Genomic DNA, 26,174 nt, shown 5'->3' with positions numbered 1-26,174 from the left:
CTTAAAAAAAGGAAATATTTCCCACAGGATTCTGTGCATTAGCCTTAATCCAGAACCCACAAACCGCTTTTTTTACATCTTAAAAGAAAAACAAAGGAAGAAGAAAGAGCATTCGCCAAAATGAGAGTGAGGAGGCACAACTCAGAGGGAGGGAGGGAGGGAGGGAGCGTAGACGAGGGAGGGAGGGAGGGAGGGTAAAGTGGCGTCTTCTCTCTGCAGCACAGATCTGCTGAGAGCACCAGAAGCGAAGCAACTCCACAGACCACAGCCGCAGGGCTCCCACTGCAGCTCCGAGGGGAAACCTCACACAGAAACCTACACTGGAGGAAAAACTGCTACCTCACAGACAGAAGACAAGACAAAAGGAGAAGAAACACCTATCAGAGTGGACGGAGAGAAGAGTCAGACCTTTTTATTGGAAGAAAATAACTTTCAGGGCACACCACTTTCCCCACGTTCTACTTTCGGAATCCGTTTAATAATTTAACTTCTGCCTCATTTTGTTGAGGTCTGCGTGGAACACATTTTTGCTTTCCCAATAGTTTGACCAACAGGTCTGTATTTTAATTTCCCATCAGTACTTATTTATCTTATACTGATGGGAAGAGTTTTCTTACTGACCTGAGTGATATAGTTGAGTTAACAGGTACTCAGGTGTAAAAGCGTGGAAGAGAATACACATAAGCTATACTACAAGCTTTCATACTTTTTTCTCTACAAGGATCCCCTCAAAGGACCTGAGGATGTCGCATCACAGAAACAACTGAAGCAGATTCTTCTTGCATTTAGGATCGCTCCCCAAGCTACAGCAATATCTACTGAAAGGACACTGTGGGGACACTTTCAAGCTCAAACCTTCTTCTTTTTAAGGTTTATCGGAGGAAAAGGTGGTTCTCTGGTGAAGCCTCTTTGCCCCGTCCGCCCCCTTTTCCACCTCAGCCTCGGGATGGCTGGGTGCACCAGCCGCTGCAGGCAGGGGGTGCTCAAACTGATCCAGTCCCTGCAGAGACTCGTCTCAGGAGGCCTCACCAAAGGTATGGACGTTGTTTTTACTATTATACATATGCAGTGACTGTTAATTTGTCACCTAAATGTGCAAGTTTATTGCTTTTTTGTGCGTGTATTTGCATAGATACAAAGTGTTTTTTTAGATGGTAAGCCTACACGTAGCATTCAATAAATACTCTACTACAAGTGTGTATGTGTTGAAATCCATAAGATGTCAACTCCAACAGATACTAACCCAATTGCAGTAGTGTAAAAAACATTTACTCACTGTACTTAGGAAATAAATAAATTAAGAACCTGTGCAGTTTTTCACTTTATACTAATACATCACTTCATTTAAGAGGGAAATATTGTAAATTGTTTTCCAACACTTGTATTTCATAAAGTGAGTTTCTTCTCATTCTGCATACTGAGTAATTGTACACCTAGCGTAGTTATTTTTTAGTGTCAATAGTTTGAAAAACCTCCAATTCAAGCCTCCACTGTACCTGATTTCCCTTCCAAAAAATTTCCATTATCGTCGCACAATTGATTTATATTTGTAGAGTTGGCAAAGATTTTGATATTCCCGGGATTCAGGTTTCCTTTCCTTTTCATTGACGAGAAAATACTGTAGCCATTCAATTGGCCTTTGACACAACAGTGCCCAGGTTGTTTTTAAACTTAAAGCTAATGAAGGTACCAAAGTAGGAAAACGAAATGGAAAGATCCGTGCAGCATGTGAATGCAGCATCGGCTTTAGTTTAGGTCTGCTCTCTCTGAGTGACATTCTAGTTCAGAGATGCAGTTGTGCTCGATGTAAGATGTGAGAATGCGACATAAATCCTTCATTAAATGTGTTAATAAGAGCTTTTGGTGCCAGTCAGAGAAGATGTGTGTAACTGGGCATTTGTTTAGTTCTGGAAACTGAAGTGGTGCAACATTGTATTTGCTCATGGCTGCTATTGAACCATAAAATCAGATGAGCCATACAGAAAAGGAGGATTAGTTTCTGTTTGTATCTAGTGTATTCTTTTCTCGTGGTGAACTATATTATGTTCACCTTTTAGTGCTGAAATGAAACAGTCTTAGAAATATAATTCACTCTTCGGTTGAACATATCCCAATTCCCCAATCCCTGCACACACTGAGGCTATAACTTTTAGAATAGAATCGGAGGGATGAAACCCTCTTGAATGGTCACACATGCAGAGCACACAATGTGGCCTCTGCTTTTAACCCATCCTAGTACCAGGAGTCTAGTACTAGGAGCAGTGGGCAGCTATTGCACAGCGCTCAGGGAGCAATGGGAGTGGGGGGGGAAGGGGGGTGTCCGGTGCCTTGCTCAAGGGCACCAAGGCAGGGCAGGAGGTGAACTGGGACCTCTCCAAGTAGAAGTCCACACTCCATATGTAGGTCTGGTCGGGGACTTGAACTGGCGACCCTTCGGCTCACAGTCCAAGCCCCTACTTTTTTTTTTTTTTTTATCTTTTATTATCAAAAATAGACATTTAACATCTCATCACATACAGCATTTCTCATAATACACACATTCAATTTTTCATATCACTAGCTTAAAGGTAGTGTGTCTTTAGTTTTCTGTTCAAAGTTTAAGCACAATGCTCCCTCCTCATTCAGCTCAACTAGCCTGCTGCCATCCACAAAATCCTCGCAAAATACGTCCTTTTCCACATGTATTAGTACAAGGTTAATGTCCCTTTTTACTGTCCTCTTCAATATATGCCACACCTCTGACATTTTACCCTCGAAATGGGCAATGTTCCTCCTTATTTGGACCGCACGCCTTGCATGGCTCAGAACATAATTTAAAAGATTCACATTGCATTCATCCTTCTTCTCAATCACACCAAACAGCCACAGCTCCTTCCATTCCATTTCTCTCACATACCATTCATTCCAACATCTACTAATTAACTCTTTCATCCTTCCAAAAAAAACAACAAGCTCTTTACATTCAACAAACTCATGCAAACACGTTTCAACCTGATCCTTACACACATCACACTCTCTCTCAACAGTTGCATCAAAATGACTAATGATCAGGTTGTTAAACACCCTATTATGCCTCAACACAAAATCAAAGTGCTCACGTTCAATACTGTTCCACTTAATTTTCACATTCTCCCCACATTCTCCCGCCAGTCATACCGTTCACAACACTCATCCACACTTTTTCTGATGCAGGTCTTCTAATCACATCCCCTTTTAACCATTTATCGCATATTATTAAGGCCTGCTCTCTCCTGTCCTTTGACCTCAGCCCATTCCCATTAAAAGAGGAAATTGTCACTATTACATGTGTTATTAATGTTATTATTTTTTCCATTCTATTTATTTTTTGTCCGGACCCTTTGCAGCTCCTCCTTTCGCTTTCACCCGTCTTCTCTCCACCACTTTCTCCTTATCGTCTTTCCTCTTTGCATTTAGCCTGCTGGATTCTCTCCTCATCCCTCTGCTCTTTGTCCCAGCATTCGCCCCGCCAACGATCTTCTCCTTTATGGGCCTTGTTATCTCCACCTCCTCGTCCTCAGACTCGTTCTCCTCGTCGTCTCCTCCCTCCTCCTCCATGTCTGACACAACCGAGCTGACCTCCATTCCCTCAGCCATCTGTCCTCCACCTCCTTCTCCTTCTCCTTCTCTCCTCCCACCGATAGCTCCTCCTCCATCCTCAGGATCAGGTTCACCTTCAACGTCCGCTTCAGCCTCGGTATCAGTTTCTGCCCCCAGAATAACATCCACCACAGCCTCTGCTTCAGTCTCAGCCAAACCTTCACCACTCCTCGCAGTCTGTCCATCGTCCACAGCAGCCGGAACAGCAGCAGTATTTGCTTTGCTACTACACATGTTCCCTTCGTCTGCTTTCCCCTTCTTCCTCGCTCCATCTCCTCCACCTCCCATGGCAGCCTCATCAGCTGCCCTCTTTGCATCAGCCGCCACAAACACCGCCGCGACAGCAGCCACAGCTTCCTCGTTCATCCTGCTCCCAGCCTTATCATGTATATCCTCTTCTTCACTTTCTTCCTGACTTCCACCTTCCTCTTCCTCCATTCCATTCTCCACTTTATTTTCCACCTGTGCACTTTCTCTCCCCCTGGCTCCGCTCGCCCCCTCCTCCCGAGTCACACAGTCCCGGGCATAGTGTCCCTGTTTCGCACATTTATGGCATTTAAACTCAGGGCATTCTCTGTATAAATGCCCTGGCCTTATGCACATCCTGCAGACCGGTACTTGCTTGTCATGAATCACCCTAAAGTATTCCGGCCCCTCTAGAGTCTCGAACCTTGTGGAGTAAGGAAGTGACCGCACTTCCTTGTTGAACTCCACTCTCAAAAACCTCGTCCCATCAACCACATCAGTGCCGGGCCACATCCTTCTCTTTATTGCCGAGACAGGCAGAACCCCCCACATTGCCAATCTGCCTTTAATTGAACTGTCCAATATATACGAAGGTATATTTAAGAATGACACCGTGAGCTCTTTTGTCATGCAGTCTCTGCCCCGCACCAAAGCCCCATTTATTCGTATTCCATCCAACAGTTTATTTTTTCCTTTTTCTTCAGCCATTGTCACTTCATATAGCCCATTTCCTTTCACCCGACACCCCATCACAATTCCGCATTCTTTTTTAACTCCTTTTAGCAAATCCATAACAGTTACTGCTTTTCCACTCTCCACCGTCACCACAACTGTAAGCTCCTTTTATATTGTCCTCCTCCACATTCAACTCAAACAGCTCTCTCACCTCCTTTTGTTTTCCCACTCCTGTTTTTTCATTTTGTCCATTCGCATTTCCGTTGTCATTTTCCATTCCTTTTTCATTCACTGATGTCCCGTCTTTCTCCGTACTCTGCTGTAATTTGTCAATGTCAGTGATCTGTGACGCAGTTGATAATTCCATTCCCGTTTTCTTTGCCAGTTTATCCGTCCGATCGAAAAAAAACACACAGGTCAGGGGAAACCCCCAGCCAGCAAGGCTGTTTGGGGGTGACTCAGAACAACAACAAAAAACACAACTATAAGTTTGACGAAACAAAAGATATCCACAAAACAAACAATTCACTTATTTCCTCCTCAGACCAAAGTCACGCACGTCCGCTCACAGTCCAAGCCCCTACTGACTGAGCCACTGCCGGAATAAGACATTATGAATTAAACTATACTAATGTTGCGTCACTGTTTAGAAACACTGCTATAATTTGACTTGCATAAGAAAAAAGGTTTGTTGGGTTAGCCTATGGTGTACACCCCTTAGGGCAACAGTTGCGGTCAGGGCCGCCCCTCCCTACAGGCCAATCACGCAGGCTGCATGGGGCCCCGCCTTGCGCAGGGGGCCCCGCCCAGAGGGCCTCAGCTGCTGTGCGCAGTTCTCCGCGCACCCCCGGCTGACACGCGAGAGTGAGAGGTGACTTAAGGGGAGCACGTCTGTAACCCGACACCGTTGCAATGAATCGACATCTGACCAATCACGGCTTTGATACGGCCACTAGTGCAGGTGAAGAGATGTCGGTTAAAAGACAGTTTCAGTCCGGCACAAGCAAGAGGGGAAAAAACAAAACATGAAGAAACTAGAGCATCACTCGAAGGTGGGTTATTGTATGAGTCAAATGTACAACTTGCGAATGTTGTATAAGTCAAATTGCCAATTGCCATATTAAAACATCAGCTGCTATTCACGACATGAAGAAGGCAGTCTCTGCATAGCATATACTGTAGGCTAATGGAGATGCAGTTATTTCCAGCATTCTTTATTTAACATTCATTCAAGTATGTTATGCCTTTTATCTGCTAATGTACAGGAGGAAGAGTGATAAACTGTCTGTCTAGTTGGCTTACATAACAGTTAAAGTTTACAGCCTAAAAAACATGGAGCATTTTTCCCCCTTATATTCATTTTTATGTCAATTTGCACATTTCATGGTGATGCTCAGCCTCTCCCCTTAACTCCTAACAGTCATCATCATGGTGACACTCAGCCTCTCCCTTTAACTCCTAACAGTCATCATCATGTCAACCACAACACAGAGAAATACTGATAGAAATGTGTGTGTAGTTGTTGGTACATTGCTGACAGAGGGAACTATATTTGAATACAGATTTAAGAAATATCAGTTTTGAGCATGTCATAAGCATGTTTTGTCTATATTATAATAAAATAATATATTATTGAATTGATTATGATTATTATTATTATTAGTAGAAGTTGTTTATTTGCATTAATTATATTTTAATCTTTTTGAGGCTAGTATTTGGCAGGAAATGCAGACGTATTCACCTGTAAACGCATACTGAACGACATACATGCAACAACCATTTACCTCACTGCATAAAAAAGTGTTGATAATAATAATAAACAGGAATTATATTTGCAAAGTAGCCTACTTTGTTTCCAAAAACTTTTTTTTTCACTCCTGTCGGTTGGGGGGGGCCTCATCTCACAATGTTGCTTGGGGCCCCAAGTTGGCCAGGGGCGGCCCTGGTTGCGGTGCACTATCGACCTTGTCTTCTTCTTCCTCTTTGTGTTAAAAGCACTGGCTCTCACTCTCCTCACCACCTCCATCAACGTCTAATCCAAAATTACTTTTCAGAACAACAAAATAACAATCGCTGAGTCACCAAGTCAGGGTGCAGATGCCAGGTCAGCTGATTACACACTGATCTGCTCTAACTGTTATATTAGACAGTTAGTGTTATGATATATATTTAAAATTCAATCTACTATACTTTATATACGCTCGCTGTGGGCCATTAACGTAAGAGTCTCAATGCTTATTTTCAATTTGTTGATCTTACTACAGTATCTTACTATGACTCTTTTTCAAGCATACTGCGAGGAAGATGAGGCAAGCATTATTAATATTAATGAGTGCTTATCTTATTATACAGCACTAAGCAGATTATAATGCATTATAACTTTGTTTAAAATGCATTATATTTAGAACTTGTTACCTTTATTTCTTACCATTATGGTCTTTGTTGTTTTCGATTTTCCTCAAGTAGCAAGCTGTAATAACTCAAGTTAATAACCAGAATATTTTTGGCAGTTTCTACAATTTATTTCATAAGTGTATACATATGCTACTTAGACTACTCTGTTTTACCTTTATCCCAACCAAACAGATACTCAAGTTGGCCTTGTGAATTGCTAAATCAACCCAAACTCAAACACATCTGAAGTATTTTCCTATTTGTATGGTTGTTCTGATTTAAACCAAAGTAAAGTTTTTGCATTATACTGGAAAAAGTACTCCTTTGATGAGAAATAAAAGAAACCTGTTGAGAGTGAAAACGTGCGTTCTCAAAGAGGTGGCTTTGTCAGCTACTGTGCTATTCTAGAAATAATCCAGCCTACTTATGGCCGCTTGGGTTGACAATGTAGGTCGTGTGATGCAGCCACATATCTGTAGTGTCTAAAAACTGAGTGACTGTCTTTAACATCTGAACAATTCCCGACCTACTTTGTAAGGAGCTTGGACTGTTTAACAATGTAAAGTAATAAAAAGAGTGGGGATTTGGAGCCCAGGTCTGTGTTTAGTGCGGCAAAAGACCGAGCTTGAAAGCTATTGCCCCATGCCAAAAACAGCTCCAACTTAACAGCACAAATTCCAAGATGCGTGTTATCTTGCCCTCTGTATCCTCAAAGCGGGAACAGCTGATGATTTGGAGTGTGAATTCTATTAACCATGTAGTCCCCTGACATTGTGCCTCTGGGCTTGTTTGCTGCTTCTCCTAAAATGTTTTTTATGCCCACTGAGGTGCACACTGACCTTCTGTAACTTAAGGTTGAAAGATTGCTGCATGAGTCTCTAGACTAAATACTCAAACAAATATCTAAAATTTGAATTCAACCCTCAGTGGGATTGGATATTATTTTATCATCATAACATACAGTGGGATTTGTTTACATATTGTTTTAATACGAGATCAATTATAGACGGTTTTTTTCTTATTTATCTCCACAAGGTGTTATCTGTGTTACGAAGTGTAATTTATATAATATCAACTCCTCAATGTGTTATCAACTAGCTTGTTTTCAGGTGGGCGCACAAACAGATTGCACCACATATGTTCCAGTTACTGTGTCCATAAATATATCTGTTTTTAAACTATATGAAAAGATATCCATGTGGTGTAGAATTCTATAAATGAATTTTCAATAACTATAAAATGAGATAGCAAACAGATGACTAATTTATATTTAAACAAAATCTCAATGTTTTCTGGATATTAAACTCTAAATGGGACGTCATTTACTGAATGATAATCCCCTTCTTCAAACTCACAGCACTAACATTCAAATGAACACCATGCTGTATTTAAGAAGATTTTTGTTTTTAAAATCTTTACTGAGGATTAAAATAAATTGATAAGTAAGTTAATTTTCTCATAGACTTCTATACAATTGGTCTTCTTTTTGCAACCTGGTCGTCCCCTGCTGGATATTGGTGAGGATCCAGTTTGAGGGATCCTCACTAATCACATTGGTATAAAATACATTTTGATTATATTCTCAACCGAAAAAGGACTAAAGCTATATTCCTATGATGCGCGATTTTCTCTCTAACCATGAGGTCGGGCGCAGAGCCATCTGGTAGAAACGGTCAGTTAAGTTTCGTTTGTCTAGTGTTACCTCCCCCTGCTAGCTTGCATAACTACATACAGCTGTCATCTGATTAGTTGTCGAAGTGATAACAAGGTAAAAATGAAATAGTTTGAACTGGAACGCTCCATAGAAACACAACGGCAACGTCAGCGCAGAGCCGTTTTACCGATTGACATGAGAATGCAGTTCAAGACCTGCATTTACTGGGTAATGTTTGTAAAACCCTCATGTAAAAATTATGGATGGCATTGGTATGTAACATGGAAAACAATACATAATCTTTGAGCAAGATAAGACATTAATACAACAAAATGTAAAGAAATGATCTTGCAATGCTTAAAGCACTACACTGGTCTTTAGGTTTTAGTTTTTCCTGTGGTTGAGTTTCTCTGCACAATTCCCTCATTATCATGTCTCGCAACATAATCTCTGTTTAGCATATCTATCATATGCATGAAAGAAGGCACACGTGAAAATAGGCACACAAATGAATAATCCGTTTCACACACACGCGATCATGTCAGGTAGCCTGAAAAATGTAAGACCCTTATCCCCTTTCTTGCTTTGTTAAAACACATTTGCCTTTACACGCTTATACAGATAGTGATATGAACCGTTAACTCTGCCCGATCACCTTTAAAATTCTGTAGGCCTACTCACAAATTCAGCAGCATGTAGATTCAGTTTTAGACCTTCAAACATGGCAAGCTTAAATTTCAGATAAAATAATGGTTGTATGAAATCAGTAGGTTATTTTGTTTGACACTTTTTAATCAAAGCTGTTTCGGTGCTTAAATCAATACTGAAAATGTTTAAAATGGAAGCAGTCACCTACGGTTTTGTTAATATTATTTTAACCTCACTATATTATCAAGGGAATTGATAGCGAATGAGAAGCTTGTAAGTATTTAGTTGGCGATCTTGCAGTAACGATAAGATGTTACTGATAATCTGTCTGGCTTGCTCTTCAGTGTTCACAGCACCTTTTGCCAGAATACTTAGCTAGCGATTCATGAGGCTTTTAGCAACTAGCATCGCGATTATTCCCCTGACACCTGTATTGAACATACAGTATGTAAAGTGTGTGACAAAACTAAGCTTCGTATTAGTGTGATGTTAAATGCTGCCCCCGTCCACGTAGTAGGGTTAGGGTTAGTACTCTTCCCCCAATTCCCCTATCAGGGACAGATTATATATGACATGTGTTTTGCTTTGTTTTTCCTCTAGGATGAAAGGGAAAGATGGAAGTAGATTTTGTTTAAAGAAAGAAGTGGAGTATTTAGAGGAGATTTCTAGTCACAGTGATGATAGTGAGAACAAAAAAGAAATCCCCTTGGCGGACTGAGAGCAAGAACGGATCTCAATGCTGCTGACGTTAAAAGAAGTAGATTACAATTGGAATTAGATGGTTACCCAGTGTCATGTTCCCCTCTGAATAGAAGAGTTCCAGTAAAGCGTGCTGTTGATGGAGTACAGTATAAGGTCGATGCTAATAGATTTAAGAGTTGTACACAGTCACAGTTGTTCAGGATGAGTGATGCTTTTCCATTTGGAAAATGTCCCTGACAAAATATTCTTGGACCTTATCAATTACCCATTAAGTGCTTTTGTTCCCAAGTACCACAGTCTGGTCGGTTAACATTAGATATTTTCCGAAAGGCTTGGTTAAATTACATTGATCAACAATCGTGTTCTTGTAATGCAGTTTTACAGGATTAGATTGCATGTAAACAAAACAATTGCAATTATAGTGAAAAACCTATAGCAAACTCACAGAAGTCCAAGTCAGTACAATTTCTGTGCTTCAATTGTTCAGTTGTTCAATTGTTCAGACACGCTGTCTCCCTTTTTTTTCTTTCCTGTAGCGATATATAATGGCTTGAAAAATGAAATAAATTGAATGATTGGTGTTTTTTTATGTGCCATAAGTATCAATTAATTATCATTATAAGTTATTTCTATGACAATATTCATCACAGTTTAATTGGACTTTGCAAATGTGAGGTTGTTGGTTGTACCCATATCCTAGGTGTACATATCTCCTGGGTTACTATTCCTACAGTAATGTTGTTGGCTTCCATCACCTTCACCTATCAAATATAATCCCCTCACACCCACCTTTGCCACATTTTCATGAGTCAAAAATCAATAACTGAATATTAAAGGCTAATTATTGTACTTAAATCCAGTCTAGAGGTAATTGATACTGGCTTCAAGATTACTTAAACACCCTGCAATTGTTATTCTTCCCTTGACAGCACCTCATTAAAGCTGTACTATAAACTTTTAAGGAACAGATTAAACACATTAACCACTATCTTATTGTGGCTAATCTTGGAAAACTGGATATCAATATTGTTGTAAAAATTATAGTCAGTTCACTTTTTTGTTCTTCTGCTCGATGCAACTATTGCATATAGCTTTGCATTTCAGTTTACACACTAGAAAGTAGGTTAACATTAGAATTATATCCATAAATTGAAAGTTGTTAACCTCATTCTCCACATTAGGGCTGCTCCCTTATGTCAACTATTTGGTTGTTTCGGTGTGAAGACTTCTTGAGCTTATTAGCCAGCTTTTATGCTTTTTTTCATGATGGATGACTCGTATCCAAGAAACCTTGGAGTAATTCTCTGGTAAACACAAGATTTAAAGTAGTGTTTTTGCATGATCTTTCTAATAATTCAACAAAAACATTTACAAATAAACCTTAGAAGGACTAAGAAGGATTTTAGTCAAGGACAGTCTGACTACAAATGTTTTACTTTATTATCAACATTTCAAGTTCTTCCCTTTTTTTCCCCCTTATGCTTGGTCCTAATAATCTTGTAGAAAGCAGAAAGAGTGTAGCAGGAACAGGACCTCTCATCCAGCCCCCCGATGCACCTGTCCCTTGCTATTACCAGTCACATGTGTCTTCTAAGTGCGCAACCTTGCAGCAAGAGTCCCATCAGCCCCCACTGTGGTGACAGATTCAGAAATACGGCCCTGGTACTCATGTCTCTACTACGACCACAACATACGTGTATGGCAGAAGAATGCAGAATGTCACTGATTTTTGATCCATTGTCCCCCGGAAACTCTTTCTATTCCTTTTCGTCTCGTTCTTTTCCTGGTGCTGTTGAAGCAGTGGATTGGAGCTGACAGTGTGTGTTTTGGCTTTTCATTTTTAACATCACCTCACTACACACTTTTATGTAACCGTCTTCTTTGAGATGTATTTTTATCTCAATCCTTCTCTGTGTTTTTGGCTCTCCATGTTCATTCTCTCCAGCCCCCATATCTGATATTTACCTTTTTTATCATAGATCAGCAATAATGATCTCAGTATTGAAATTGATGTGTGATGTGTAGTGTTGCAGTAGGATACTCCAGGTTCTGCTACAGTACATGCTCCTATGTTGTAATTGTGTACATTTTTGCTCATATTGTGTTTAATCAAGAGCAAAATGAGCTTGCAATGGTGACCCAAGCTGCTGATAGTCAGTAAATAGTTCACACTGCTGCCACCTGTTGGTAAAAGAGTAAAACCACAACATAACAGAAAATGTACCAAAGCTGCTCTCTACTGGCCTCTCCAAACGTTAACATTTAACAGAGAAGTTGTGACCCATCAATGTCATCACACAGATACAATCAGAAGGCATGTTGTTGAATAGAGGCAATGGTTTGAAAAGTGTAGAAAGTAAAAGGACAACAACCTCCCCACTTTTGTAATATGTAATTGATATTCTCTTTTATGAAAGATACGTAAAAGTAAATGTTTTTATGTATTTTAATGATTATATATTAGATTTTCTACGATTTTCAAAAATAATGCTTACTTCTTACCATACACATTTCAAATAACCAAATTATCACTGGTTACTTTTCTTATTACCTAATTATTCATTAAGAAAGCTGGTTGAATTAAATAGACTGTTATTCTCTTTAATTCTCAATATATTACGACTTCTCTTAACAAGGATACGTGGGATATGTTTTGAACGTGCAGAACGTTTTTTACATGAGCAGAAATCTTGCTGAAACACGTGAGCTATTAAAGTGTAGGGTAAATGAATGTATCCTTGATTATAAATAGATGCTGGATGCACAGAAGGGATGAGTAAAGCATACCTCCATACAGTATCTCAGAGATCAAATAAATGAGAAATGTGCTTCTACAGAAGAATAAATATTTGAAAGCTATACAGAATACCTGAGAGCCTTAATGCATTATGCTGTATGCCATTACTTTTTTATATTAAAGGGGCCTTATTCTGCTTCAGGTTCATATTTGTATTGTGTGCCTCTACTGTGACATGTCTCCATGCTTTAATGTTCAAAAAGCTCTTTATTTTTCTCATATTGCCTGTGCTGCAGCACCTCTTTTCACCCTCTGTCTGAAACCAGAGCCATGAGCCAGAGTCTGATTGGTTAGCAGGCCGGCTCCCTTAGACTATCACGTCAAATGTCTTGAAGCACTACCCAATATATGAATGTTACTTAGTGACAGGGGCGGACTGGCCACTGGGATTACCGGGAGTGTTCCCGGTGGGCCGGTACCGAAGTGGGCCGGTCGATCAATTCACTAGCACCCCCCGTTGACAATTGACTTGCAGTTTCCCGGGCTGATTTTTAGTCCCAGTCCGCCCCTGCTTAGTGATGTCACTATGCTACGGTAGTAAACAGTTGCAGACCATTTACATGCACAACAATCTATATAACACACTACAGGAAAGTGAAAGCCCAATAAGCTTAATAGGGCCGTGTGATGCCCCTGTGGGTTCATCAGTAGAGAGGAGGTGGCTGTTCTGTCTGTGCTGTGGTGATTGATGATTGCATTGATTGCAGTAACTCAGGGCACCTGGGTCTGGTGCCCTGCAGCTATTTAAAGCCTCTCTGCTCCTCTCTGTGCTCTCTGTGCTCTCTCTGTTTTCTCCTGCAGGCACCCGGCTCTGATGAGTATACACAGTACTTAATTTGAATTGTTTGTGCAAATAAACACCTTTTTCTACCCGTTGACATGTTGTGCCTCCTTTTTGTTGTGGCCTTTTGAGCCAGGTCGCAACAGGCCGCTTTAAGAATTATCACCAGGTGTCTGAATTGTGTCTTTTTAACTTAAATACAAACATTTCATACCATAAGTTAGAACTTATACATTCACCAGAATGTTAGAATCAACTCTGTGAATGCTTAAAATGTCATTATTTATTATAAGGGATATCAGTCGGCAAAGGATAAAGGGAAAATCCCTTGATGAATCTGAATAAAGCCTTTTCTTCAGAGACTTTAGCACGGTTTCCTCCCTGTTGGCACACTGACTAGTGTGGACGATGAACTGCTTAAAAGGATAATGAGGAGATTATGAGGTCAGACTGCAGTGCTGTGTCATGTTGGGGGAGTTACAGTCTAGAAAGACAGATCCACATGCAAACATCTGTCATGGGGATTACAACTGATAACTTTTCTGAATCTTTAGTTCTCCTTCTGCAAGTGTTTGTGTGTCAGGAGGCTCATTCTTACTTTAAATGTGATCAGGTGAGGCCGGGAAAGATTGTTAAAAACATCTGTGGTATCAGTTGTAGTTTGTGTTAATGCTTCCATTATCAGATGACATATGCGGCCATTTTTCTAGGAGGTAAAAGTAATACATATTTAATAGGAAAATGCAGAGAAACCTTTTTATTTTATGGTTATGGTATTTAAATGGAGAAAAGAAAAGGAAGTACGCCTAGCATTATAGCCTTGTATATTGATCAATATATTTATTGAATTATGCAGGACTTTATGTTTAAATAATCAGTGCATGTTCTTACCTTAGCTCCACTTTGGCATCACAATACTGCCCTCACAGGCTCACACACACATATACACACAATATTTTAAGCACCATTAACCTGTTTAACTACAGAGTTTACATTGTGGATATGTGTGTGTGTGTGTGTGTGTGTGTGTGTGTGTGTGTGTGTGTGTGTGTGTGTGTGTGTGTGTGTGTGTGTGTGTGTGTGTGTGTGTGTGTGTGTGTGTGTGTGTGTGTGTGTGTGTGTGTGTGTGTGTGTGTGGTGTGTGTGTGTGTGTGTGTGTGTGTGTGTGTTGTGTGTGTTGTGTGTGTGTGTGTGTGGTGTGTGTGTGTTGATGCCATCGTATTCCTTTCACACAGCTTTTGCTATTCTAACAGCTCTAACAAAGGAGGTGGAATGCCATTTTTAAGAAACAAGAAACCTGCAAAGCCTTCGAACACGTAGCAGGCCATTGACCTTTCAAAACCTTTTCTTCTGAAGCGCACACAAAGAAAGAGTGATAGAGAGAGAGCATTTACATTTCTAATCTGCAGCCAGTGGAATACTTAAACAGACATTTACATTTTCTGTGCTTAAAGGTAGGGTAGGTAAGAATGGAGAAACCAGCTTGAGTGCGCTAGAATTTGAAACTACGCAGCCGAAAAAAATCTGCCCCTTCCTTACAGACCCCCTCCTCCAACACACACGAATCCTACCGGCCCACATTTGTAAGTGTTCCGGCCCAGCCCAGTGGGGTGTGGCCAGGGTTGGGTTGTAACGGAATACATGTAACGGTGTTACGTAATCAGAATACAAAAATCAAGTAACTGTATTCAGCTCGCGTTACATTTGAAAAACGAGTAATCTGATTACAGTTACTTTCGTAAACCTGAAGTGAATACATTTTGGATTACTTATTGGAATTATTGGTGGAAAGATTTCCTCACAACATTTAATATTCATTACTAAAGGTACAGCCGAATCATCACAGCGCACAAAAACTTGTACCGCCGCAGATGGACCAAAAAGGGGAGCGTTTGAAAAAAAATGTGCGGGTCCGCTCAGTGAAACAATAACAACGTAACATGGAGGAACAAAAGTCTGCGTTTAAATCGTGTGTGTGTGTGTGTGTGTGTGTGTGTGTGTGTGTGTGTGTGTGTGTGTGTGTGTGTGTGTGTGTGTGTGTGTGTGTGTGTGTGTGTGTGTGTGTGTGTGTGTGTGTGTGTGTGTGTGTGTGTGTGTGTGTGTGTGTGTGTGTGTGTGTGTGTGTGTGTGTGTGTGTTGTGGTAAAACACATCAGCCACACCGCTCTTTAGCCTTTCTAATGATTCTGAAGGTAAACACAGTGAAGGCGGTGCGTGAAAGGCGGTGCGTGAAAGGCGGTGCGCGCTCCTCTTCTCAGAGGCTGAGTTAACCCTCCCGCTGCCTCCTGGTGCTGCAGAGATTTCATGAAGTGAAGGAGGTTTTTCTTCTATAAAACAGCTGTGGGCAGCAGATACTGTGAGAGTCACAGACATGAATACATAGATCAAGGCAGACTGGTGCACACACTCTCCTGTTTTGCCAATCCGGTGCTTAAACAAATATAGCTCTACACCACTGGCCGAAATGTCCTTAAAATGAAGTCTGAGTTCGACATTTTAATTAATGTCCTGCCAACACTGGCAGAACAGAAGGCGACACGCCCTTTCTAAGCCATGTCCTCACATCCCAAGCTGCATCCCCAAAAAGTGTATTATGTTGTTACAACAGGGTTCAGGGGGAGTGGCTGTACGGCTGTACCCGTAGGATAGAAAAGGGGGAAGTGACGTCTGACTCAGAGGTCGCGCGGCTGTGGAGAAGAACGTGTTGCCCACATTCTGTTACTGAGTTTAGGCTAGTTAGCTAGCAGGTTTATTGTTTTGGGTGCAGTCACTTTTGCCTCCACTTGTTGTTCAAATAAATGTTGAAAGAAAAAGTTAATCTGTTTACAGTTCTGTTTTATATGGGTGTAGAAGAAGAAGAAGAAGAAGAAGAAGAAGAAGAAGAAGAAGAAGAAGAAGAAGAAGAAGAAGAAGAAGAAGAAGAAGAAGAAGAAGAAGAAGAAGAAGAAGAAGAAGAAGAAGAAGAAGAAGAAGAAGAAGAAGAAGAAGAAGAAGAAGAAGAAGAAGAAGAAGAAGAAGAAGAAGAAGTGGGAGGGATGAAACCCTCTTTAATGGTCACACATGCAGAGCACACAGCACACACAGTGAAATGTGTTCTCTGCTTTTAACCCATCCTAGTACCAGGAGTCTAGTACTAGGAGCAGTGGGCAGCTATTGTACAGCGCCCGCGGAGCAATGGGAGTGAGGGGGGAAGGGGGATGTCAGGTACCTTGCTCAAGGGCACCACGGCAGGGCAGGAGGTGAACTGGGACCTCTCCAAGTAGAAGTCCACACTCCAAATAGGTCTGGTCGGGGACTTGAACCGGCGACCCTACGGCTCACAGTCCAAGCCCCTACTGACTGCCATAGATTTAGTCCCTAATTTTGCTCTCAAAATGGACCAGATTGATGCATTTAACTTCAACATTTAAAAAAAAATCTTCCCGGGGGAGCTTGCCCCCGGACCCCCCTAGAGGAGGTGAGGTCCACCACCTGCCCACACCCCCTGTTAAATTGTCTCACCCACATTGAGGATGCTTCCTACGCCCATGTTTTATTCCATGTGTCAAGTCAGGCAAATTGGGTCAAAATGTTATTGCATCAATGATCTGTTAACATTCAAATCACTAAATATATGCCGTAACTATTTTGCTCTAGGCAACTCAAGGACTCAGGTAATGTGATTACTATATGAATAATTGTCCAAAATAACATAAAATGCATAGGGTTTTTTGTTAAGTAACATACTTTCGTCGCCGACCGGCCGATACATGCCGCACATTAAGTGGGCCTGTCTGTCAATTCATCCCCGGGCCACTTTTTCCCCCCAGTCCGCCCCTGCACGAACGCACACATGACCAATGACGGCACGAGATAAGTTTGTGCACAGATGGAAGGCTGACAGGCAGGTAGGCCATCCAGTTATTTTAGCCGGGCCGGCTCAGATGATTGGTCGTGCTTTTTACAGTACTACGGCTTCCACAGATGACATTTTTTTATGGATTTTTTGTCAAAGCACTTAAGATATTCATTGCTATCGGGATGTTAAGAGCATTCCATGGAATATAACAAAACGTGTTTCTGAAGTGAATTACCTACCCCACCTTTAACCCTCCTGTTGTCTTCGGGTCAAATCTGACCGATTTACTACTTTCATCAATCATAACCTTTTTGTTTTACATTCGATTGCATTAAGGCTTTATGATATCCTTCACAGTAGACATTTGAACATATACAATAGCTGATTACCACTTTCATTGAATTTTGGAAGATTTTGTCAACTTTGTAACACCCATGGTGTTCCCGGTCAAAAATGACCGCCATAAAGAAAAGGAATTAGTAACCATCCGGATCAGATTAAACACACACACAAACACCCCCCCCCCCTCACACACACACACACACACACACACACACACACACACATACTCTAGATGTGTGTGTGTCCCTTATGTGCCCAATCCCCTCATGTGAATCACACCTGGCACTCACAAACACACACACACACACACACACACACAGAACAATTTGACACATTTCCCGCTCTTATGTGCCCATCCCCCACATGGATCAAACCTGGCACACGCAATACATGTTCAGTGTCTATTCTTTGTATATTTACTGCAGTTGTTCATGTATACCAGTAGTCTGATACAATATACAGTTTGAAAGGGTGTTAAATGAAATTTGGTGATGATTAATGGTTTTTGTGTTAATGTAATAGCAGTTAAAACAGGACCAGTCAAATTTGACCACGAACACCAAAGTAAGGGGGTGGGGAAACGAAGACAATAGGAGGGTTAAGTACGTAATGCAGGAAAATATATAAGAAGCCTTCTGGTTTTTGTTTCCACTATTCGTTCTTATTTTGTTATTTCCTATTGTCTTCTGGATTTGTCCAATATTTTTCTTTTTTTGCTTTTCTCTTGGGAACAGTCCACAAATTAGGGGTCCAATGAAGGAAATACAAGTTGTAAACTTGGGGAAAATAGATAAAGATTATTATCTATTGTAGAGTCATTCATTGACTTAGGAAATACCAATGGTCCATCGATCTCAATTAAGACTCAAAACCCTTGGAGGATGCTATTGCGTGATATTAGCTTCTTTGTCAAATCTTGATATGGATTGTGCACCTGTATAAACGTTTAACAGTGGATTGTCTTAAATGCCTGGTACATGACTTGACAGACAAGGCCTGGATGGATGTGAGCCTTGTTCAAACAATCACTGAAGGGCTTCCAGGTCTTGGCAAGGAATATATTGGCATCTGTAAGTGAAAATCTATTTGTTTTCAGTTTGATATGCTTCCATTTAAATACTATGAGACATCTAGCTTAAAGAGTTGAAAAGACTAGACTTTAGAACACGTAGAAAAGTTGATGCTGCAAATTGTGGGAGTCCATTTAGGACCGTTCAGAACAAAACATTTCCCAATTGTGTAAATATTTGACAAAAGAAAGCAGTTTCACTTGGTTTGGACAGGAACACAACATGTGACGTAGTTAGCAAACACTTTTAAACACATAATGAAGTTTTCAATTGTATTTGGCAACATTTTGATCAATTGAGTGATTGCATACAGTAATGTACCCTGAATAGAGCCTTGCACTTCAGTACACCATGCCTCGCATACGTAGAAGAATAGTGGACTACAGTACGTTGAGGATATGGTTCCACTGGTTTTGGCCAACACATCCTCACTCCCTGGTCGGCCTATGTTGACGTTATGTCAAGTCCCCTGTGTCGGCTTTTTCAAACGCAAGGGGGGGGGGGCTTAGCGTACATTTTCAACTTTCCGGGATGTCCATAGGCTTCTATATAGCTCCCTAAACGTATGTTGTAGACGACTTGAGATCGCGAGCGAATGCTACCCGCAGATCCATTCTCGCAGCGTTTATCAACCTTTGTCTTACTCAATATCAAGCCACACTTATTGTTTTTACTTCTTTATTTTAATTGAATAATGTAGGACTTTTGTTGCCGTCAGTTATGGGGAGAGTAGGGGCTCAGAATACTGAAATCTGTATCAGTATCTGTATTAATGGACGTGCCGTTGTGCGATTGCGTTGCCAGGCAACGCAATAATTTACAAACTCTTCAACTACAACCCTAATTATATTTAAAAACATTTTAGAAGGCCTCACGAAATACTTTAATGTACATTTAAATTGAAATGTGAAGGGATGTGTGCAATGTGGTGATTACATTATTCACCCACGGATCTATGGGTTGGGGTATTGTTCCGCACGGACATTTTAGTTAACCGGACTTCCTGTTGATGTGAAATACGAAAACATTTTTTTTAAATAAAATGATACTTTATTCCGAGTGTGCTTGCTTTTCTCTTTGAAAGTCATCACATAACGTCATTATAATACACGGTTCGGCGGCATTAAATATTACATATCTGCCGTAGTTCGCTATTTATTGGCTAGTTGCACAAGATGGCGTCTATCAACTTCCGGCGGCTGGGTGTGCGGTTGTAAACTTCCGGTCTATAGTAGAGCGGTAGAGGGAAGAGCGATAGATAGCGAGAAAGAGATAGCGTATAGATATTATATAGGCACTATTTTACACTCGATGTCTCCAAGACCTACTGAAGGTTAACATCAGTGATGTACATCGGCTGGTACAAGCGGCAGGCTCAGCCCCGAGGAGCAAAAGAGAAAAGGGGTTCAAGATGTAGCTACATATCCAGCTACGTCGACAATTATGAAGGTACGTTTTGATTGATTGATTGAAAAGTGGGGGGGGGGGAAGCTGTCCATTGAACGACAGGTTGAGATTTGTACCATTACCGGGGCCAGTTTTGCAATGCTCTCCCCCGAAGGTGCTCTTTAAGAGAGGTTTTGAAGGTAAGTATAGTTTTACTTTCCTTTACAGTTGTGGGAAGAGCGTTCCACCTTGTGACAAACAAAGCTGTAGTTACTGGATAACTTTGACAAATTGACAGTCTAGATACAGTGTAAAGCGTTTTAATGATGTACTATTACGTTTTTTTGGATAACATGAATGATATCCAATTCCCCACAGTTTCAAACAAAGAACTACCTTCAGGGAGAGTGAGCATCAGGGCTAGCTGTTACAGGTCCATGAGAAAGCATGAAAAGCCTCACGATCTCAGAGTAGGGAGGAACATAAAGTGTTAATCGGTTCAAAGCCTCATTCAGGTTCATGTTCTGGGGTTTTGATGTGGCTAGAGTAGGTAACCTGTGATCTAGGATTCAAATAAGCCCAGCTAGCTGACGTGTTGCAACAGATTACATAGTGACAATACATTTGCTCACATCAACTGGTAGCTAGCTATGTGTGTGTAGCATGAAGGGGCTACAGATTTATTTTTGTTTTGTAACCCTCTCGTGTAAAATGATAAATACATTAGCTAAACCCAAACTTAGCTTTCATCAAAGATTCTTAATGAAAGGTTGAAAACCGTCTCTGCTTTCATGGAAACCCCAGAAACTGTTTGTGACGTCTGCTGTTCTTTACTGTATGGTTAGTATAATCCATGTAGGGTCCAATTATTTGTATTGGCCAGTGTTAGGTAAGTGCTGGTTTTGTACCCTACATCTATGTTAAGCTGTTCAATGTTCTACTAACACTATTTGATGTAGTTATAATATAAGGTAATACATTGAGAGAGCTGAGACACGCTATACAAGCATATCTGTTTGAATGTCCTCAAATTACAGTATTCCAAACAGCAGAACTTCTGTGTATGTGATGTGACTGACAACCTGACATGGTTTAGCCTTTTCCCACACCTACTACTTGCCTGATCAGCCTGCTCTCAGCTTTCTCATTTGTCTGTGTTGTATTGAAGCAGTGTCCTAAATGTAAAATGACTGACATTTTGTTTTAAGAACTGCTCACCTGTGGAGATTGCAGTGGCAAAGTGTTCCTGTGTAGCTGGAACAGCACTCTGCAACCACAATGTTGCACTGCTGTTCCAGACTGCACACTACTCCACACTCAACCTGGCTGCTGTACCCCCTGTCCTCAGCTGCACTGAAACAGAGCAGCGATGGCACAAGCCAAGAACCATGGTAAGTACAGTATGTGTTCACAACCAATCCACGGTATAATGAGTATTTCCTTTGTGCCAAGAGCTGATTTATTTATGTTGCATCAACGACCTTTTCAATTAATTTCACAATTCTTTTTTGTAATTAATAGGGTGTGAAACCAGGCAGAGTGAGTGACATGGTGTTCATTTCCACTAAGCCAAAGCAGTTTACAGTTGCTAAGGTAAGGTAAGGTAATATCTATTGTCCTAAGTAATTGTATGTAGCCTGCTACAACTTTGTGATTGTTGTTTGAGTGTAAAATTGTTCTTAAAGTCCTAATTATCATATAAACATGTTCAAAGGAGTACACGTTACAAGGCCGTGCGGGGGGAGCCAGACCCAGATGTCCTCAAAGTCAGCGAGGCATACAAGGACTTCTCAGCAGACATCGCACCACGAAAAAAAAAAACGAATGGCTCACTACTCAACTCAACGACTAACACTCTTTCAGAGGATATGTTGGAAATGCACACATTATATATATTTTTTGCATCTACTTTCTGGATATTGTACATCTGTTCATCTGTTATATAAACTAGCAGTACTTAAATATGCAGAGACTAATTGAAATGTTTAAATATGTATTTTTCCCCCCGATATAACATCAACCTATGTTTTGTAAAAGTTTATTAAATTAATCTGTAAAATGTTATCATATTGTGGATTTATTAAATTATGTATTTTCCTTTGTTATTTATGTGTGCGTTTGTTTTGAGGATATAATTCATTAGTACCTAAACATAGTATGGTATAACTGTGTTTTGTAATGAAATACACAATTGGTTTGGGAGCAAGAAATCTTTTAATCGTTGTTGCCCAGGCTTGCCGAAATGAATGGAAACTTATCTCCCGATTATAACATTGTGTAACTTGCTGCTGTTAAATACCGTCAAACTATGTGCTTTATGTGCAATATATACTTTATATACATATGCCATCTTTAATAACTAATATATATACCGGGCTGCTAAATCCTAAGAACTGCTGCAGGATTTGATTTGTTTTTGATCTGTATTTTTGAAAATTATGTAACTTTTTATCTTTTTTTTAGCATATTGTTTATTATATTATAACTTAGTACTTTTTAACGCATGTAAGATATTCAACACTAAGCTGTCTGTGGCTCTTTCCTGCTTCAACGCTGCACATGTCCCCTCTGTGGGACTAATAAAGGTATTCTGATTCTGATAACGGGACGAATTTGTACAAAGGGGCACACAGCAATGTAGTACCGACTTTCTTACACGCTGGAATGCCAATCGCTTTTCTTTACCCCGAAATCCGCTCATTCTTGCTCTCGGTGTGACATAACAAACTGTCAAGCTGTCAAAACTCTGTACTCCAACCGGAAGTACTCAGCCGCACACCCAGCCGCCGGAAGTTGATAGACGCCATCTTGTGCACAGAGCCTATAGAGTACAACGATGGTACACGACACGCCCACCTGACACGACACTACGGTGGCTGAGAAGGGTCTAGCTGCGGCCGTGAAAATTTGTACTTCCAAATATGGTCAGAAGAGAGCACGCCCAACACGTGAGGTTTACAGACAACAAACAACATGGCGCACCGAGTACAGGTACTTAACGTATTGTGGTTTTAGATATAATTACATACTATTTAGGTTCTCGTTTGTTTGTCGATGTGGCTGATTAGCGCAGTGTAATTGTGTTTATTTTGCTATATATATATATATATATATATATATATATATATATATATCTTAGCTTGACATGCTCGACGTTCAGTTAACTTAGCATATATGCTAACTGAACATGCATGTACTCTAATTTTTACAAGAATCTGATTTTATGTAAGTTTTAAATATTAATTGAAGGTGTCTTTCACATTTGAATGTTTTTTATTTAAAACATGTATTCGCTCCTATACTGTAGACATGTAAATATGTATAATTATTATTTTAAGTGTGGTTTAAAGTTAAATGGTAGTTATTGGGTAGAGCCAAGTAACCGACAGAGCCTCTGTTTTTAGATAGGGTTTATGCTGTAGGCCTGACATTTAAACTAGCTGAAGGGCTTTCTGTTCGAACCACAGTGAAATCTAGAGGTTGTTTTGTGCATTAAAGGGTTACCTTCTGAAAGTGAGGAAGTATGACCAGCTTTGTCCCATAGGATTATACAGGCCAGTCCATTGCTGCTTGTTTAAGGAGTTAACTATTTCCAATATTAAAGTCACTTAAATTGTATTCTATTTTATTCACCTATAGACAAACAACACAACACTCTGTGATGGAGCACGCCCAGAGCTCAACAAATTGGACTCGGACACCTTCCAGTGTCCATTTTGTGAAAGGACCGGGTCACACCCAGCCGTCACGTGTACATTATGTCTTGCATGTGCTAATAAAATTCTCATTACAGTATGCCTGGTATTTTGCCATGGAGGCCAGCTTTGACTTCAGCATTGTAAGTATTAAGGAAAGAGGTCACATTAAAATGCTATAACAAACTTAATGAAAATTGATGCTCTTTCTTTAGCATGACATGTCTCTCCTGAGAAGGTGGTGGTGTGTTATCCTGGTGGAAAACTTTGGACTGGAAGGGTATGCTGCAGTGCTACAAAAACATTTGAATTTGTAATTGTATTATCAAGAAGATTTGGGGGGGAACACCTGGCTCTAAAATGCAACCTTCTGGTGAAGAAAATGTGTCTTAATTGCAGGTATGGAAAGAGGTTTGCTCACTATAGTGAGGAAGGCAGGGCGACCCTTAGCGACAATGTCCCACCTACATTCAGGATCAGTCGTAAAAGGACGCATGCAAGCAGCACCATGGTCAGTGTATCGCTCAACGTATCTCTGACCCTGTGTGCCTGTTTCAGAATGGGTTACTACTCCTAAAACACATACTACATAGAACTTATGGTACATGCAACATTTGTTTTGTGTGGTACTGTGTCATTCTGAATCGAGCCTGGATCATTTTTGGAGGAGTTAAACCGTGCATGTAAAGCACTGTCAAAATAATGGTTGACTGTCTACAGATGCCCCTGGACACTGATGAGGTCCACTCCTATAACAAGAGGCCTTACAGCTTCCTTCCTAAAGAGTCGGTTAGTGAATGGACACATTAAAGTGTACAACCCCTGATGCATGTGATTTTATAATATTACATATGACTTCTTTATACCATCTTGTCTTATCAGTAAGATGGAACTTTGTTCTCATGACCTCGCCAAGAACATGAGTGAGGAAGCGCACCAAAGGCTGAAGGACTTGTGAAAGATTCCGAGGAGTTATATTCAATATTTTTTTAAGTTGACCAGCTCTGATTTTCCATTTGATGTTCTGTTCAATAAATGTTCATTGAGGAAAACGGTATCAGTGTCATATTTTATATACATCACAGTGAATGCTGAACTTGCCTGACCATATACTGCAGTTGAAAGTACACGATGAAACACTGGCTCAATCAATACAATTCCCACATGCTCTACCCCGGAACCTGCGGTCTTCAGACTCTGGCCCCCCGCACCAACCTGCGATCCTTCGGGGACAGAGCCTTCAGTATGGCAGCCCCCACTCTCTGGAACGCTCTCCCCTGCGGAGATCTGCAACATCCCCACGCTTGATGCCTTCTAAAGGGCCCTCAAGTCCCTTCTGTCTGCCAAGGCCTTTGGCCCCAAATCTATTTGTTGTTTTGTCTGACTGCCTTTTGTTATGTTTGTTTCTACTCCTGTTCTTCTTTTTAAAGGGACCTTGGGTCTCATGAAAGGCGCTATATATATCCCATTATTAATACATCATTGGTAAGCATTTTTACAATATTCTGGCTTTCACTGTTCAAATGAGATGTCAACCATCAAAATGGGATAAGGGGTTCCAAGGGGTTCTCAAACGGATAGGTTATTAATTTATTTGCCTAATAGTTGCTTAAAACGGATAGGTTATTAATTTAGTTGCCTAATAGTTGCTTAAAACGCCTAATAGTTGCTTAAAACGGATAGGTTATTAATTTAGTTGCTTAAAATGCTACAATAACATGCCATGTACGGTCTCCACCGTAGGCGGCGTAGTTGTCGTCAATTCGCTTTTCATCTGCCATGCCTCTCAGCCACCATAGTGTCAGGTGGGCGTGTCGTGTACCGCCGTGTACTGGTCTCTCTCTATAAGAGAGGCGAAGTCCCTCCCCTTCCGAAAGCCTCCATGGGACCCCGGAAGCGGAAAATTATACATTGAAGTCAATGGAGAGAGAAAGGTTATCTTTTGATCCCGTTTGAATTGTGCCACGAATGACACATATGATGTTTGTCAATTTAAAAGAACATTTTGCAAGTCAAAAAAATAAAAATGTGTCGTAAAACTGTGAAGTTACACATTTTTTCTTGTGAAACCGCTCAGTGAACTACAGGTCTCTCGTCTCGCACAATACGCGTCACCAACATAAAGATGGCCGTCACGTTAGCACATTTCACCACATTCTTTCAGAATGAGAATAAAAGTATTTTACGAGGTGAAAATCACTACAAGTCTGGGCACGTTGAGAGCTGTACCTATATGAAAGGGGAGTTAGTCGGTTCTGTAAGAGCCAGCATGCGGGACCGGCTTTACAAGGTTTCGGTGAGTAACACGAGTGCAATGTGTAACGTTAAT

At 40.7% G+C, this 26,174-nt stretch overlaps 1 protein-coding gene and 1 long non-coding RNA gene across 2 annotated transcripts in view; both read left to right on the top strand.

Annotated features, from left to right (window-relative positions):
• Window positions 1-241: 241 nt before the first annotated feature.
• Window positions 242-26,174, top strand: part of kcnip1b (Kv channel interacting protein 1 b) — a 46,985-nt gene continuing 21,052 nt past the window's right edge. Inside the window, exon 1 of the mRNA XM_034226734.1 lies at window positions 242-1,034. Coding sequence (XP_034082625.1) covers window positions 947-1,034 — 88 coding nt within the window. The 5' untranslated portion in view covers window positions 242-946. The remainder of the gene's footprint in view (window positions 1,035-26,174) is intronic.
• On the top strand, window positions 24,600-24,897 carry LOC117552997. The gene is made up of 2 exons (XR_004570060.1): window positions 24,600-24,634; window positions 24,728-24,897. It is a non-coding gene; the product is annotated as an uncharacterized LOC117552997 (long non-coding RNA).

The sequence above is a fragment of the Gymnodraco acuticeps genome, unplaced genomic scaffold (genome assembly GCF_902827175.1).
Source record: "Gymnodraco acuticeps unplaced genomic scaffold, fGymAcu1.1, whole genome shotgun sequence".
In the NCBI taxonomy this organism is placed as follows: Eukaryota; Metazoa; Chordata; class Actinopteri; order Perciformes; family Bathydraconidae; genus Gymnodraco; species Gymnodraco acuticeps.
This window is presented reverse-complemented; position numbering and strand designations above follow the sequence as displayed.